General features: G+C 34.9%; 1 protein-coding gene across 2 annotated transcripts; it reads right to left on the minus strand.

Annotated features, from left to right (window-relative positions):
* Positions 1–1,279: 1,279 nt before the first annotated feature.
* Positions 1,280–15,080, minus strand: parvb (parvin, beta). 2 transcript variants are annotated; one of them, XM_079412422.1, is made up of 14 exons: positions 14,976–15,080; positions 13,937–14,062; positions 6,722–6,811; positions 5,586–5,656; positions 5,147–5,249; positions 4,891–5,031; positions 4,141–4,256; positions 4,001–4,062; positions 3,866–3,885; positions 3,576–3,637; positions 3,421–3,489; positions 3,258–3,359; positions 1,951–2,023; positions 1,280–1,685 (listed from the first exon to the last, which is right to left on the minus strand). In XM_079412422.1, exons 2-14 carry the CDS (start codon positions 14,046–14,048, stop codon positions 1,609–1,611), a joined length of 1,098 nt encoding a protein of 365 aa, XP_079268548.1. In that variant the 5' UTR covers positions 14,049–14,062; positions 14,976–15,080; the 3' UTR covers positions 1,280–1,608. The 2 variants fall into 2 exon arrangements, with proteins under 2 accessions (XP_079268548.1, XP_079268549.1); XM_079412423.1 differs by lacking the exons at positions 13,937–14,062; positions 14,976–15,080 and adding an exon at positions 8,520–8,750.
* Between the last annotated feature and the right edge of the window lie 1,027 nt (positions 15,081–16,107).

Raw genomic sequence — 16,107 nt, forward strand, 5'->3', positions numbered from 1 at the left:
GCAACAAATGATTCATTATCTATTGATTATGCCTAATTCTTCTTTTTCATCTTTCTAAAAAAGCCTACTGCTTATATACATTCAGAAAGTTATCCAGTTTTGTGGATATTCACACAAAGACCAGTCACTATGGCCATAATTACACACAGCATGACTATACTGGATTTACAAAAATCATTTCAACTTTAAGAAGTGTTTTCCCAAAATGTCAACATGGCATCAATTGGATTATTATTCAGGGTTATTATGAAATATCAATGTCTTTGGAGGGCTTTTTGTCTTTCGAACATGTTAAAATACACAAATACAAGTTTATTCATTTTTATTTATATGTAATGCAGAGATTCATAAACATTTTTTGTAATATTGAACACTTTCACCTAATATATTTATCTGAAGATTTTAAGGTAATAAGTTATTAATTAACACATTTGCATGTTCAATGTTCTCTGGTATTGGATAATGGTCACGCGACATGCAGGTAAACATATGAAATCTTTTTTTGCAAGTGTTTTAGTTTGATTGTTGATATTTTAAAATGATTTATTTTAGTTTTACATTTTTATAATTGAATTAATATAAGCTTGTCAATAAATTCACGAACCCCCTGCAGTTCCTTCATGAACTCCAATATAGCAAACCTTGATGTAAAGGGATATTTAATGCACTTTATGTTGTTAATAACAACAAATTAAATATATTTTCCTCTTTTATTTTTACATCAATATGGTAAATTATCCTATGTTAAATTATCCTATTTAAATCAATGTGATGTAAAGTTAGGTCAAAAGTAATCTAAAATTAATCATAAAGTATAGTCTGATTATATTACCTAAAATGTTGTGTAATGTAATGGATTAGGTTAATACTACATTTTCTTGTCATGTAATTTGTAATCAATTTGTAAAGTAATCTACCCAGCACTGGTTGCTGAGGACTTCTGGATGGTTTCTAGGGAGTTGCTGTAATTTCTTGGATTTCGTAGGTTGTTGGCAGGACATTGCATGGGTGTTCAGACTGATTGGTAATGTGTTGCTAGAGTGGTTGCTTATTGGCCCAAGTCAAACGAACCCCCAATATTCTATAGTAAAACATCATTGAACCCCATAATTTGAATCATTAATGTATACGGACCAAGGTTTTTAAGCATGAATAATTCTGTGCATGAAAACGTGATACTCAACTGTTTATTTTAATCAAAAAACCTCTATAAATTAATTTAAGACCATCAAGACTGTTCAAATTCAGAGTCAAAATGTCAAAATGAATTCATTCCAGCATGTAGAAAGTACTTGTTTATTTGAAATAATTACACCATTTCTATTAGAATAAAATACACTGCATTCCAGGACAAAAAGTCATTCTTAAAGCAAAGTAGTGCTTAAAGCAGTGGCAGGCCTTGTTTTCGTAAGTCAAATGTGAGAAAAATTTTATATTTTAATGAGCTGCTACACTGACGCATCATTAAGGCTGAATATATTCGATTCTGGGCATAAATAAGCCAAATAATACAAAATATTTCATTCTTACGTACAAAAGTAACATGTGCATGTGTGAGTCCTGGCATCAGTGAGGCATGTAGCGACTTTCCTCAGATCGCTTTCAGTGTTACTCTGAGTTCTTGTAGTTGGTGAATAGGTTGTAAAGCACCCTGAGTGTTGACTTCAGATTCAAGTCCACCACGTCTGCAGGACACAAACAACAGAATCACTGTTAAACACACAGGGGCTTGAATATGTTAACTGTCATTGTGAAGGAACACAGTATGTTTAGTGAGAGTCATTAGGTGAAGTACAGAGTATGCTGCATCAACTGAGGAACATCTCCATCTAGTGGATAATGTGGGTAACATTATGAAACAGGTGCAGACAGTGAGCTGGTCTGTTATGATGTCTAAAGGTTGTGTATATAACGCTGATGTAACATTGCTGGCACTGATTTTTCTGGTACCTTCTGGTCTCGCTTTGGGTTTCTGTAATCCACCATCTTGCATGAGCTCAAAAGCAAATGAGACATTATGCACCTACAAGACAGAAAAACACTCTAGCAGTCCTTTTCATAGTAATTAATACAAAATGTTATAAAATAGAAAAGCTCAAGTAATTGTGAATTGAATGCCATAGGAATTCCATAACCACCACATAATCAGACTTAAGAAGTCTGCATCAGACCACATCAAACCGCATAAGATTAGACCACAGACTTGTTGAGCAGTATTCACAATGTAATCAGACTGGTTCTGATGAGGTTTGATGTGGACTTCAGTCTGATATGTTGTGATGTGGTTTGATGTAGTGTGATGTGGATTCATAAAGTCTGACAGGGTATGATGCAGTTTAAGGTGGTAGATTTAAAAACGAACCACATCAGTCAGACATAATGACTGCACATTATACTCAAGTCCACATCAAACCGTATCAGACATCATAAATACTAATTGTCTGATGTGGACTTGTTTAGTCTAATGTAGTATGATATGGTTTGATGTAGTCTGATGTGGATTCATAATGTCTGACAGGGTATGATGCAATTCTAATAAGGCATTTGAAAATAAACCTGACCTCATCAAACCACATCAGACCCTGTCAGACATAATGATGGCACACTAGACTCCAGTCCACATCAGACCATATCAGCAAGTCCATATCAAATCATATTAGACTTCATAAATACTATTCATCTGATGTGGACTTGTTGAGATTGATGTGGTCTGATTTGGTCTGAATAGTATTCATGAAGTCTGACTGGTTCTGACAAGGTCTGATGTTGTTTGATATAGTCTGATGTGGATTCATGAAGTCTGACAGGATCTGATGAAATTTAATGAGATATCTGAAAACAAATCAAACCGCACCAGATACTGTTAGAATTAACGAGTCTATCTTAGACTTAACAAGTCCACATCAGACTTTATAAATACCTAATATCTAATGTGGACTCATTGAGACTGATGTAGTCAGAGTGTGATGTCATCTGAAGAGTTTCATGAAATCTGATAAGGCTTGATAAGGATTTGATGTGGATTTGAGTCTGATGTGGTCTGACATGGTGTATTTTAGTCTGATGTGGACTCATGAACTCTAGACAGGGTCTTATTTGGTTTGATGAGGTATTAAATAAATACAAATCAGACCACATCAAATTCTGAGTCTAATCAAGCTTCATTAGACTACATTAGACCCTAACAGAACAAATCAGTCCTCTTTAAACCACATCAGACCTTACCAGTCCACATTAGACCACCGTGGCACACTTACCTTCTGTTCGAAGCTTTCAGGCGTGAGGTAGAAGTTGTACAGCGGCACAAAGTAATTTTCTAACAATCCCATCAGTAACACCAGATAGACACCATCTGCAAACTTCACACACATGAAGAGGTTTTAGAGTGGTTTTGTGAGAGTTAACAGATAAAGTTCATACCTGTGATTCCAGCTCCGTCACCTCCAGGTTCAGTTTGTTCAAGTGTTTATTCACAAATGTAATCAGCGACTAAAGAAACAGACATTCAAGGTTCATTTTTGTATAATCAGTCCCATTGCACAGAAGTTCTTGTCCCATACAAAACCGGTTCTCACCGTTTTCACTACATTCAGTTTGTCAGGTGAGTGATCCAATAAGGTGTCAAAAGCATCACGTTCTGCAAATGACAATAAAATAAATTGTTTTTGACCATTTTTCCCAGACTAATAAATCAGAATCAGAATGAGCTTTCTTGGCCAAGTATGTTCCTGAAGTTCACTGGTTTAATAGGTTCTACTTAAATAGCCCACCTTGGACCAGCAATGAGACCTCTGTATAACCTGTATTTTCCAGAAGCTTATTGATTCTTAAGGAAAAACATGAAAATGTGTGTGAAAATACTCACTGGATCTTCCGATCATCATTCTGTTGAAAACAGTGAATGCAAAGTCAGCATCAGACCACACACTCAAATACAAAAGGTACATTTCTGTGTTATAATCATCTTTCACCACTAGATGGCCACATTGGAGAATCTTACTCTGTTGTGGTACTTGTGAGTTGTTTGGTCACATGAGCAGTTTGCAGGATTCCCTCCTTTTTCTGAGACAAACACACTGTAATTAGGCTGAAGCTACTTGATATAATGTTAAATTTCACACATTAATAAACTCGTCGTACCTTGACCACGATCACCTTGACGGATACATGCTCAGGTAAGCGGATGGGAGCCGTGTAGTAGATGGCCAGCGCCAGCAGCAGGTACATGATGGACACCAGGTTCTTAGAGTGGATTGCTGAAGATAAGACAGAGACTTCACATCAACAATACATTGGACAAAACATTTCTATAATTTAGATAATAAAGGCTAATTTAATTAAAAATCAAAACAGACCCAATTTACTTTCTTAATAAAATCTCTTGTGCACAACTTCTCAGTGCATTAAATAATACATATATACATATGTTTGTATTTAATTAATTAGCTTTTTTATAATATTATTTTATCTTAGATTTGTTTGTCATTTTAATATGTGCTTTTTTTTTACATAGTTTTTACATTTGTTCCCTAATTATATATATTTTTTTCTTTTATATTTGTTTCCAAATATTTCAGTCAACCAATAAGAATGGGAAAAAATGCATGCGATTTTAGCATTATTTATTTTAAGTAGTAGTAGTAGTAAATATACTCTTGTTTTTATATTTTCGGTTTTCATTTCATTTTAGTATGTTTTGTCATTATTATTAGTTTCAGGGTTTTTTTTAATAGTACTATTTAGGTTTTGTTTATTTTTATTACTGTTTCAGTTTTAGTTTTTATTCATTTTCAGTTAGTAATTTTGGTGCTTAAACTTATTTCAGTTAGTTGCTCATTCTTATTTTTGGGTAAACTGTCCCTTTAAATGCGAGTGTGTTTCAGTGCTCACAGTCGACACTCCACTCCGTGTTCCAGTCCAGCGGTCTGAGAAGTCCATTAACAGCCTCTAGAACCGTCTGCAGTTTCTGCTTCTGTCCGATCTCTGACTGCGTCACCTCTGCCACATTCAACTTGTGACCAGACAGCTTCTCTGAAGGACACGACACACAGAACACAGAAAGTCCTCACTGCACTGAAAACACCACAGCAAAAGACCAAACAGAAGATCAACACGAGAATCAGAATGGAAAAGTTATTTGTCTCACCAAACAATTTCTGCAGCACCTGTCCATCGTACAGATCTTCCTCAAGGTCTTTCACGATGATTCGGTCCTCCTCCAGTTCACTGTTGATCCAGTCAATGAGAACCTTAGAGGAAGAGTTTGTATCATAGAAAAAGGGAGAGTGAGTAGAATGGTAATTATGCAAAATGGGCGTGGCTTAGTGGGCCAGATGTTCACTCTAATTGGTCAAGTGTGATAAGTTTTTATTATTATGTTTGTTTGTTTTTCAGCACTGATTAGAATGGACCAATAACAATCACTGGTGAAGTTATTTACCATTTAATCTTCAACATTTTTGAGGAAAGATGACCAGGTGTAAAAACAAACATACTTTAATGTCAAATTTAAAGTCTTTTCTCTTTTTTCCCCTTTCCACAGACTTTATTCTGAAATAACTTTATTGAGAAAAGGTGTTTTCTACCTTCTGGAGGTCTTTAAAATTGAGGTCTTCTCTGGAAGTGGGGTCTAGAATGGTCCTCTCTGCATTTTCCTCTGCAAAAATCAAGGAAGAAAGAAAAAAACTGAAGAACTTGGGTGTGGGTGCATTTCACCATCTGTCTGACTCAGAAATCAGGGTAAGTAAGAGACATGGAGGAAACGAAAAGTGTCTTCCACATCCAACGATACCACAAAACTTGGGATCAGGACTTCTTAGAAATGCATTGCTTAAGTGCCAGCTCAGATGTTTTTCTTTAAATTCATAACTAAGAGAACAAAAATAGACAAAAATGAACACTTCCTGAAAATGTACTCACCCGCAGGCCATCCAAAATTTAGATAAGTTTGTTTCTTCATCAGATTTGGAGAAATTTAGCATTACAGTAAATGGGTGCCGTCAGAATGAGAGTCAAAATAGCTGATAAAAACATCACAATAATCCACAAGTAATCCACACTACTCCAGTCCATCAGTTAATGTTTTGCAAAGCAAAAAGCTGCATGTTTGAAAGAAACAAATCCATTATTAAGATGTTTTGAACTAGTTGCTTCCAGCTAAAATACAAGTCATCTATCCATAATATTGCTTTCTCCAGTGAAAAAGTCACCTTCTCTGAATCAGGAGAGAAATACGCACAGATAAAGCAACATTATGAACACTCATTCTGATGGCACCCATTTACTGTAATGCTAAATTTCTCCAAATCTGATGAAGAAACAAACTCATGTACATCTTGTATGGCCCGAGGGTGAGTACATTTTCAGCAGATGTCCATTTTTGATGAAAACACAATCAGTACGCTTTTACTTGTCTTGAAAAATGTAAAAAGAGTCTGAATGGGACTGCAGAGGTTGTTGGGGACATTAAACATCCAAACATTTAAACTCATTTACTCACTAGTCACTTTCACAACCTTGTTGTGTATATAATCTTGCTTTTGCAAACTATTCTAACTTAAGCTTTCAGGGAAAAAAATAAATAAAGATTGAATTATTCTTCTGAAATAATCAAGTACAATTATACAGCATCACACAGCAGCCCTCTATTCTTAGTGACCTCTAGTGGAGAGGAGTCAGACATTATATTGATTTTAATGGATGAGAAGAAGCCAAATGTTACCTAGCAACGTGTCCTCAGGGAGCAGCTCTGGGCCGGCGTGCAGGAGGGGGGCGCTGATGGCATTCTTACCCTCTTCCTGAAGGTCACTCACTATGAAGACAAAAAAGACGAATAGAGCATCATAAGCATAATATAGTAATAATTCTATAACATGGTAAATATCAAGGTACACAGTAAGGGTTCTTTATGCTTGTCTGCATTGCGCAGAGCAGCTAATATCACATAACTCGCTGCTATTGCTAAATCAATACCAGAAGCTCACTGCCATTTCAATTAACTGATTAGTGTGCAGCGATTAATCAGCTGATTCTCTCTTCCTCTGTCAGTTCATTACAGTTCATTTATAATGTGACTTGACGTCTCATTCTATGAAAAACAGCCTCAGTTTAGTGCACTTCCTCTAAAACAAAACGCAAATAGTCATCAGGGTCAAGTCCAAACATCAGAAATAGTTCCTCCTGTATGCTGCACACCCATACCATCAGCAAGGACGCATTAAATGCATCAAAAGTGACAGTAAAGGCAGTTATAATGCTGCAAAAGATTTATTTTTAAATCAATTCTGTTCTTGTGAACTTTCCATTCATCAAAGAATCCTAAAATAGTATCACAGAGTTTCCACAAAAATATTAAACAGCTAAAACAATGTTTTCAACATAATAATAAGAATGTTTCTTGAGCAGCATATTAGAGTTTTATTCTGATAATAAAACTCTTTGCAAGCTACACATATATTTCATTATATTATAGTAGAAGTTTTTAATGCCATCAAACGCCTTTTGAAATGAGCGTATATGTAATTCAACGTATTTTATTTCAGCTAGTTGCCAAAGCAACATTTCTCATTTTGATTTAGTTGTAAAACAAATATATACAAAATAACAATAATAATTCAATAGACGTCAATGGGGACCAGAAACTGTTTGGTTACCAACAGGTTTGGAACAGCATTAGGGTGATTAATGATGACAGAATTTGAGGACAATGAATAAGAATGGTAACAGATTGCTTTTTGTGCTGTTAACAGTACAGTCAGGGAAAAAATGACTTTATAAGGATAGACAGATTCATTCATGTTTTCAGGGGTCTGTCCTCAGCCCCCCATGTAAGCTGCACTCATATAAACGTTTAAGGTCCAGAGGGACAGTTTTACATTGACAGTTCTTCATCCACCCTGCAGATCTACACAGAGATTGCAGCATCTCGCGCCCAATCTGCATTTCCTGCAAGATTATGCTTCTGCTTTTCTTCGTAATTGTGCATTTCCCCTCCAGGGCACTATGAAGCATGCCTCATTTTCTTAGGAATACAGCTCCGTTTAGGTTTAACGTACAGAAAATGATTATTTAGAAACAGAAGCTTTTTATAGTAATCAATGCTAATATTGTGTATTAAATACTACACCATAATAAATACTATATGACTACATATGTTCACAAACAAATGCATTTTGATTTATATTAAATACTGTATGGGGTTTTTTTTTGTCATTTTGTTAATTTAATTAAGAGATATTGGATTATTTAGCGACACTTTTAAATGAAAAGCACCATAAAATAGCCAACAGACCTGCTATCCAAACTATTCTATTACTATTATTTAACACAATCATACCCTATATTATAAATACTGTAATATTTTATAATAATGTTTCAGTGTATGATTGCGAAAGCATCTGTATTCATAAATAATTTTATATCAAATATTTAACATGTAAATCTAACGTGGCAACGTACATCTGCATTCATTTAATTAAGATCTATTAAACTGCTGCACTATAAAACAGCCCAAAGTTTACCTTGCTTTTTTTTCTTCGTTCCACACAGTAGACCAGCCATGTCCCGTTAAACAACGCTGAATCCCGCTAATGTCCTGCAGTGAGTCTCGGTGGCGAGTGTGTGTGTGTGTGTGTGTGTGTGTGTGTGTGGGAGGCCGCCAGTGTGGCTACAGCAGTCACACCTGCGTCATCGCCTGTTATTTCTGTCCCTTTGAAACCTCCCACCCTCACTGCTCCTGTCTCAATGAGGAGGAGCTGCTGCTCTACACTCTGCTCTTATAGATTCTTAGATGCAACATGTGACTGTATGATAAGCACACTAATGAGGGACTAACCAGAATAACACTTGATGGAGAGATGATACGCCCCTGCTTTTTACAATGTTGTACATCTGTCTTCGATTTTTCTTTTTGTCTTAATATTCTATTCTATACTACTCTATTCTGTTCTATTCTATTATGAATTAGACCTTTATTTAATATATTATATATTAAATATTTTACATTTGTATTCTATTCTATTCTATATTCAAGTTATTCTGCAACACACAACATCTTTATGATCTTTGAAAAATTCCAGATCTTAAATGTCCATTATCTAATCAATTCTATTTTATTCCATTCTATTCTATTCTGGATTAATTATTCAAGTTTTTCTGCTACACATGAAATCCTCATGGCTCTTTGAATATTTCCAGATCTTAAATGTCTATTGTCTAATTATTCAATTCTATTATATTATATTCCATTCTATATTCAAGTTCTTCTGCAGCACATACAATCTTCATGGATCCTGATTATTTCCAGATCTTAGATGTCTGTTGTTTAATTGATTCTATTCTATTCTATCAACAGATTAGATATTCAAGTTTTTCTGCAACACACAAAATCTACATAGATCTTCAGAGATTTCCAAATGTCTTTTGTCTAATTGATTCTATTCTATTGGATTAGATGGATTCTATTCTAATGGATCAGTGTGTTGTCTAATTAAATCTATAATATTCCAGATTAAATATTCAAGTATTTCTGACACACATGTAATCTTCATGGATCTTCAAACTTTTCCAGATCTTAAATGTTTGTTATCTAATTCTATTCTATTATATAATTGATTAGATATTTAAGGTCACTGAGACATTTAGATCATTGAGTTTTGTTATATATTAACAGTTCTGATGAATGAGGCTATTAATTTATTTGAATGACAAGTCATTTTCAGGAAGTCACCGTTCTGCTCTCAAAGCTGATTTCTCACGTTCAAATCAATTAGTAAAAAGCTGATGATCAGCGAGTGGAGCTGCTCTTAAATATAGCAGCACTTATTTGTAGGATCATTGGGATGCTGGAGTGGGAAATGGATGCCGGATGAGTAACACAGTTCAGATGTAAAGAAGATGATTGTGTCATGTCAACCAAACTTCCTGCATTACACACAGTCCACAGTTAGTCTCCATATTAGACACTGTGTCATTAATCTCTGGATTATATGCTGTCAATCGTGTGTACCAGATAACCTTAATAAACATTAATATTCATTTTAAATATGAATATGACAAAATATGAACGTTTTGTGCCAATCCTATTTCAATGCTGTTTTAGGGATAAACTAGTTTGACAAGACTAATATATGTGAAAATTAACAATGAAATACTTAAAAAATAAAAATAGGTCACTTAAGTGTTGTTGTTGTCAGAAACACTGAACCATTATTACAGTTTGGGCAGAACATTTCAATTGCATAAAAAATGTTTTTTAAATTATATATACTGTATATATGGACCATTAAAATGAAGTGGCATTGAATGGGCACATTCAAATTGGTTGATAATCTGATTTGTTTATTTAATAGTTTTTTATTTGTAAAAATTATAATTTTAAGTATTATCTGAGAACACCGAGCCGTGATGATAGTCAACCAACTTAATATAAAAGCAAAAATGCTGCTTAGGAAATACTATGACCATTTCATAACCTTCACCATTACTTTTTACATTCATAAACACATCCTTTCATCATCCTAATTAGTGTATTAACACTGTCATAGCTGAAAAGTATTTTAGGAGCTGAAAACCATGATGAAAAACTAGACTTCTGCTTTCTGATTAAAACTATTTTTTAATACAGCTACACTTCACCTCAGACAGCTACACACAAACACAGATAAACTTCACTGATGCTCAATGTACAAACATAGACAGGAGTGAAACTTACTGAGATCCATGTTCCTTGAAGCTTTGAAGTTGTCTAAGAACACTTGACAAATGAAGGCAGCAACAGCCAGATCTCTCAGTATCACTCAAACACACAATAATGTGTTATTCAACATCCTGACACACAAACATGCACTCACACATCCTCATATATATCAGAGGGCTTGCTGATATCAGCTTCTGCACAGCAGGGATGGGAAATGCTGCTGTCAATCGGAACAACTACTACTTTCCTGAAGAAAACAAACCACTCTTTCTAACAAATTTCCTCTGGGTGGCGCTATAAACGTCACATTTACTCGTCTAAACAATCACTCATCTATAAGACCCTTGACCAGCAAAAACAATCAAATTTTCTACAAATTTCCATGGAAAATGTATGATTGTGTTTCCTCTCAGAGTTTTCAAACAACATCCACCAATCAGTACAGTTCTGAATACAGGCCATGCAGCCTGGATACCTTAGCAACCAGCCAAAACATCCATTCAGAAAACCCTAGCAACATCCAAACACCCAGCCAGAACACCCAAGCAAACAGCCAAAGCACCCTAGCAATACCCTAACAACCATACAGAACAACCCAAACAAACAGCCAAAGCACCCTATCAAACAGCCAGAACCCCCAAGCAAACAGCCAAAGTACCCTACCAACACCCTAACAACCATCCAGAACACCCTAACAATCAGCCAGAACACCCTAGCAACACCATAACAACCAGCCAGAACATCCGAACATCATTTAGAGAACCCTAGGAACACCCTAACAACAGCCAGAACACCTTAGCAAACAGCCAAAACACCCTAGCAACACCCTAACAAACTTCCAGAACACCCATGCAACATCCTAACAACCAGCCAGAACACCCTAGCAACACCTTAACAGCCATTCAGAAAATTGTAGCAATACCCTAACAACAAACAGCCAAAACACCCAAGTAACACCCTAACAACCAGCCAGAACAACCTAGCTAATAGCCAAAACATCCTAGCAACACCCTAACAACCATCCAGAACACCCATGCAACACCCTAACAACCAGCCAAAAAAACCTGGCAACACCCTAACAAGCACCTAGAACACCCAGACAACTATACAGTACACCTTAGCAACTGGCCTAGCAACAAACACCATAGTAACACCCTAACAACCAGTGTTGGGAAGGTTACTTTGTGAATGTAATAGACAAGTGACCCTATTTAAAATATAATAACTATTTCAATTACTTTTTTAAAGTAATGTAACTGATTACATTTGATTACTTTTTGATTACTTTTCAAAATTTCTAACAAATTTACAGCTACTAATCATTTTGAAACATTTAAAGCAAGCAGGGTTAACCTCACAGTAACAGATGATTGTTAAACTTTCAAAATCCTTCATTACTAGAAGATTATAATCATTTAATTTTAAAGCACAGTGTCCTAAACACCAGAAACATTGGTGTCTCATATATTAGAGCAGTCACTGCAATTTATGACAGAAATCAATGTATGTGGGTGTGTGGAAAAAAAATCAGATGTAACCCCCTTTGTAATTGTTAACATTTTCATAAGTAACTGTAATTTAATTTAAAAAAAATTGTCAGTAATTGCAATTACATTTCTTTTGGGTAACACTTTATTTTACGGTGTCCTTGTTACACGTTACATGTACTTACTATTATAATTGTAGAAGAGGAAATTCAACTGCGCCATCTGCTGGACACTCTCAGGCATCCAGGTTAACAAGCATCCCGGCCACAGTAGTTATCATGCACCGATCACGTGAAGGGACAGCCAATCGAATAACCGCATTGTCTGACGACTGTTAAAATATATTCCTTTTGGGATTTTGCTCTGTCAGAAAGATATGGTTCGTGTGTTTTCTCCTGATTCCTTGTTGTGTGCGTTAATGACCAAAAACCACACACACACACACATATAGCCACACGACCATGCACAAGTTCGTATAAACCAATGTAACCAGTAAACTTGTTGGACATTAAAGTAAACTAACTGGAGTTCCTGTCTCCGTGTCCTTACTGACACTCCATGGCGATGACCAAGTATACTTAAGAACCATCACACCTTCCCTACAATAATAACAATAAAATATGCATAATTACATGAAAGCAAACCAAAGCCAAACCAATCCTTACCCTAACCATATAAACTACTTGTAGTTAATTAATATTACTCAGTACTTAAATGTATAATTACACTGTAATAAGGACACCTTAAAATAAAGTGTAACCTTGTAATAAAATAAAGTGTAAATAAAGTGCAAAAATAAAGTTTAGTTACTTCCCAACACTACCAACAACCGTTTAGAACACACTGGCAACCACTCAAAACACTACCTTTTTCAACCACTTAACAAGGCAGTCACTTTAAACTACAAACCGCATTTCACACAACTGCAAAAGTATTTCAAATTGACAAGCTCAAAATAACCATTAGACTTTCAGCCAAAGCTTGTCAGTTTATCAGGCCAGAAATCGTTTCATAGCTGCTACAATGGTGCTGAATACTGAACCTCTAAATAATCTATAATGATTCTTTGAAAGTTCCCAAAAAGGATTCTTCTGAACAAAGAGCGACTCAAGAGACTTGAACACATGCTGTCACTCCTGTGTGACTGTCTGGACAAAAACAGGATGGCCACGCTGTTCCACAATGACACACACACACACACTTTACTGTGCAGCTGTTTACACAGATGGAGGCTGGAAGGGGTGAGTTTGATCTAAATTAGCACAAAATAACATCAAAAATGCATAGACAGATTTTTAACTCTTTAGAGTTTCAAAACAACATGAGTAAACAGAGGGACAAAGCAGTCCACCTCATTCTTATCTGAATAACCTTGAGCGCTTTCTGTCCCAGACAACAACACCACAGTATAACTGTCTGTGGCTGAAGTTATGCTCATATAAGAAGAGTAAATCACAATAAAACTAACATTGCACAGTTACTTATACTAGTCTAGTAGAAATATATACTATATATTATTTATATTAAATATTATCATTTATATATATATATATATATATATATATATATATATATATATAATATAAAGTGATTAAATATCCTGGAATGAAAGAAGCATTTTTATAAATTGGTGTATTGATCAAGTGCAGCACCATAGACAGCGATTAAAAAAAAAATCAGTCATGATTTCATATGCTCATCTAATTATTTTCTCCGTTCCTTCGTTAAGTTACAATATCCTGGAAAACATTACCTTCTTTCAGCTTCTTTTTGCAAACTAACGTTCCTCCCAGTTTTCCCAGCAGCGACTCATCCTTCTTCATCTTGCCCGTCTGTCCAGATGGTTTGGTGGGGTTCACGGCCATCTGCTCCGCTGCGGCTTCAGTCACAGAAACCGAAGAATGGAAGAATGAGAAGTTAGAATTAACTATGAGGGGCGGGGCATAGTGGCCCGAATCTGGTCTCTGATTGGTCAGGTATGATGTGCTAAATTATTATTTTACTGTTTTTACTCTTTACTATGTATTTTCAACTGAACAGACACTACATTCACTCAGTGTCATTTATCATGTGCAAAATATTTTATAGATTGGCGCTAAGGATAAGCGGCAAAGTCACGTGGTACAGGTTACTTTTCTCAGCGGTGACTGAAAAATTTAGTTTTTACAGCTTTATATAATTTGTTTATGCTTGTTTACCGGGTATTAATAAGAATTAATAGACATTATTCAGAGTAAGGCCATGTTTAATGTTTAACAGGAATGAAAACGAGGCTGTGAGTGTGTACAACTGACTGCGGTGTAGTTTAACAAGAGGCCAACAGTTCAACTAACGAAACAAATTTAATCTTTCAGTAGACAAAATCACGTGATATAGTACTTCTATATATCTGTCAAGACATTGTACAAAACAATGTCAAATTCTATATGACGCCTAACCTGATTAAAGTCTACCGGTTTAGGTGAGCATACCATTAAACAATAAAACAAATATCCCCAATAAGACAGAAAAAGTTCTAGATGCGATTCTGAATTGAGGATTCTGGCCATTTAGCGCCCCCTTGTGGGCATCGATTTTAATCCAGTTGTAAACTGGTAACATTACCATCCTGTGGGTTCTGAAAAGCATCCCATGCAAACAATACAGATCATGAAAAGCAATAGCAAACCTTTGAAAACAGATGATAATGTTGATATATCTCTAATACTACTTGATGATAATCGTCTAATAATAACTAATGAAAAACAAAGATTCAGGAAATGAGAAAATATAAATTGCATAGGCCTACTCACTGTTTTCTCTGGGTGCGGTGGAGACTTTAACAGAAAGCAGCGCAGATGTATAATATCAGTAAAACAGGAAGTATGAGAACATTTTCACTGCAGATATATTTTGAGTCAGGCATAGTCATAGAAAGATACTAAAGACACTTATAACACACATCCAACTAACTAAGACCTCTATTGTTATTACAGTATATACAGGTACATCTCCAAAAAATTGAATATCGTGAAAAACTGCATTTTTTTGCAACTTATTTCAAAAAGTGAAACTTTCATATTTATTTTAGATTCATTGCAAGTAAAGCAAGACATTTCAAACGTTTTTTGTTTTGTTTTAATTTTGATGGTTAAAGCTAAATCCAGTATCTCAAAATATTTGAATATTTTCTAAGATCAATCAAAAAAAGGATTTGCAAAGCAGAAAAGTTCAAGTTCTTTAAAGTATGTTAATTTATGCACTCAATGCTTTGTCAGGGCTCCCTACATTTCACTGCTGGTTATACTCTGTATAATTGTGTATGTGACAAATACAAATCTTGAATCTTTAGCACAAACTCTAGCACAGGACATTCAGCTTGTGTGCAGTTTCTGTCTGGCCAAAAACAGACCGAATTCGCATGCCCTGCTGTAAATTTTGACCGGTTGATGAAAAACAAGCTTATGTGGATTCTACACATTTAAACAATTCAGATAAGTTATCTAGAATTATTTATGGAGCAGATAAAATACATATAATCATTTATTAATCAATTATCATTTCGTAAAACAGTGATAGCAATATTAGAAACTACTAAAATTTTATAATTGACTTAAATCTGCAATTATTACACTTTGGTTGCAATACTAAAACACATAATCTGTTGTGTTCATTTAGCATCATTGAAATTCTATATTATGAATTTGTTTTTATTTGTGTATTTTTCATTTTAATTTTAGTAAGTTTTAGCAATTTTTGTGTTTTGTCATTTTATTAGTTATTGTTTAGTTAGTTTTTATTCATTTTTAGTTTTAGCTATTTTAGTACAACAAGTTACACTTAATGAAAAAGAGCAATGTTGCTTTGGCAGCTAGCTGAAATAAAATATCAAGTAAGTTTGTTTTTCAGTTATCGCTTATTTTATTTCAAGTAACCATTTTTATG

This window comes from Barbus barbus (genome assembly GCF_936440315.1).
Source record: "Barbus barbus genome assembly, chromosome: 48".
Taxonomy (NCBI): domain Eukaryota; kingdom Metazoa; phylum Chordata; class Actinopteri; order Cypriniformes; family Cyprinidae; genus Barbus; species Barbus barbus.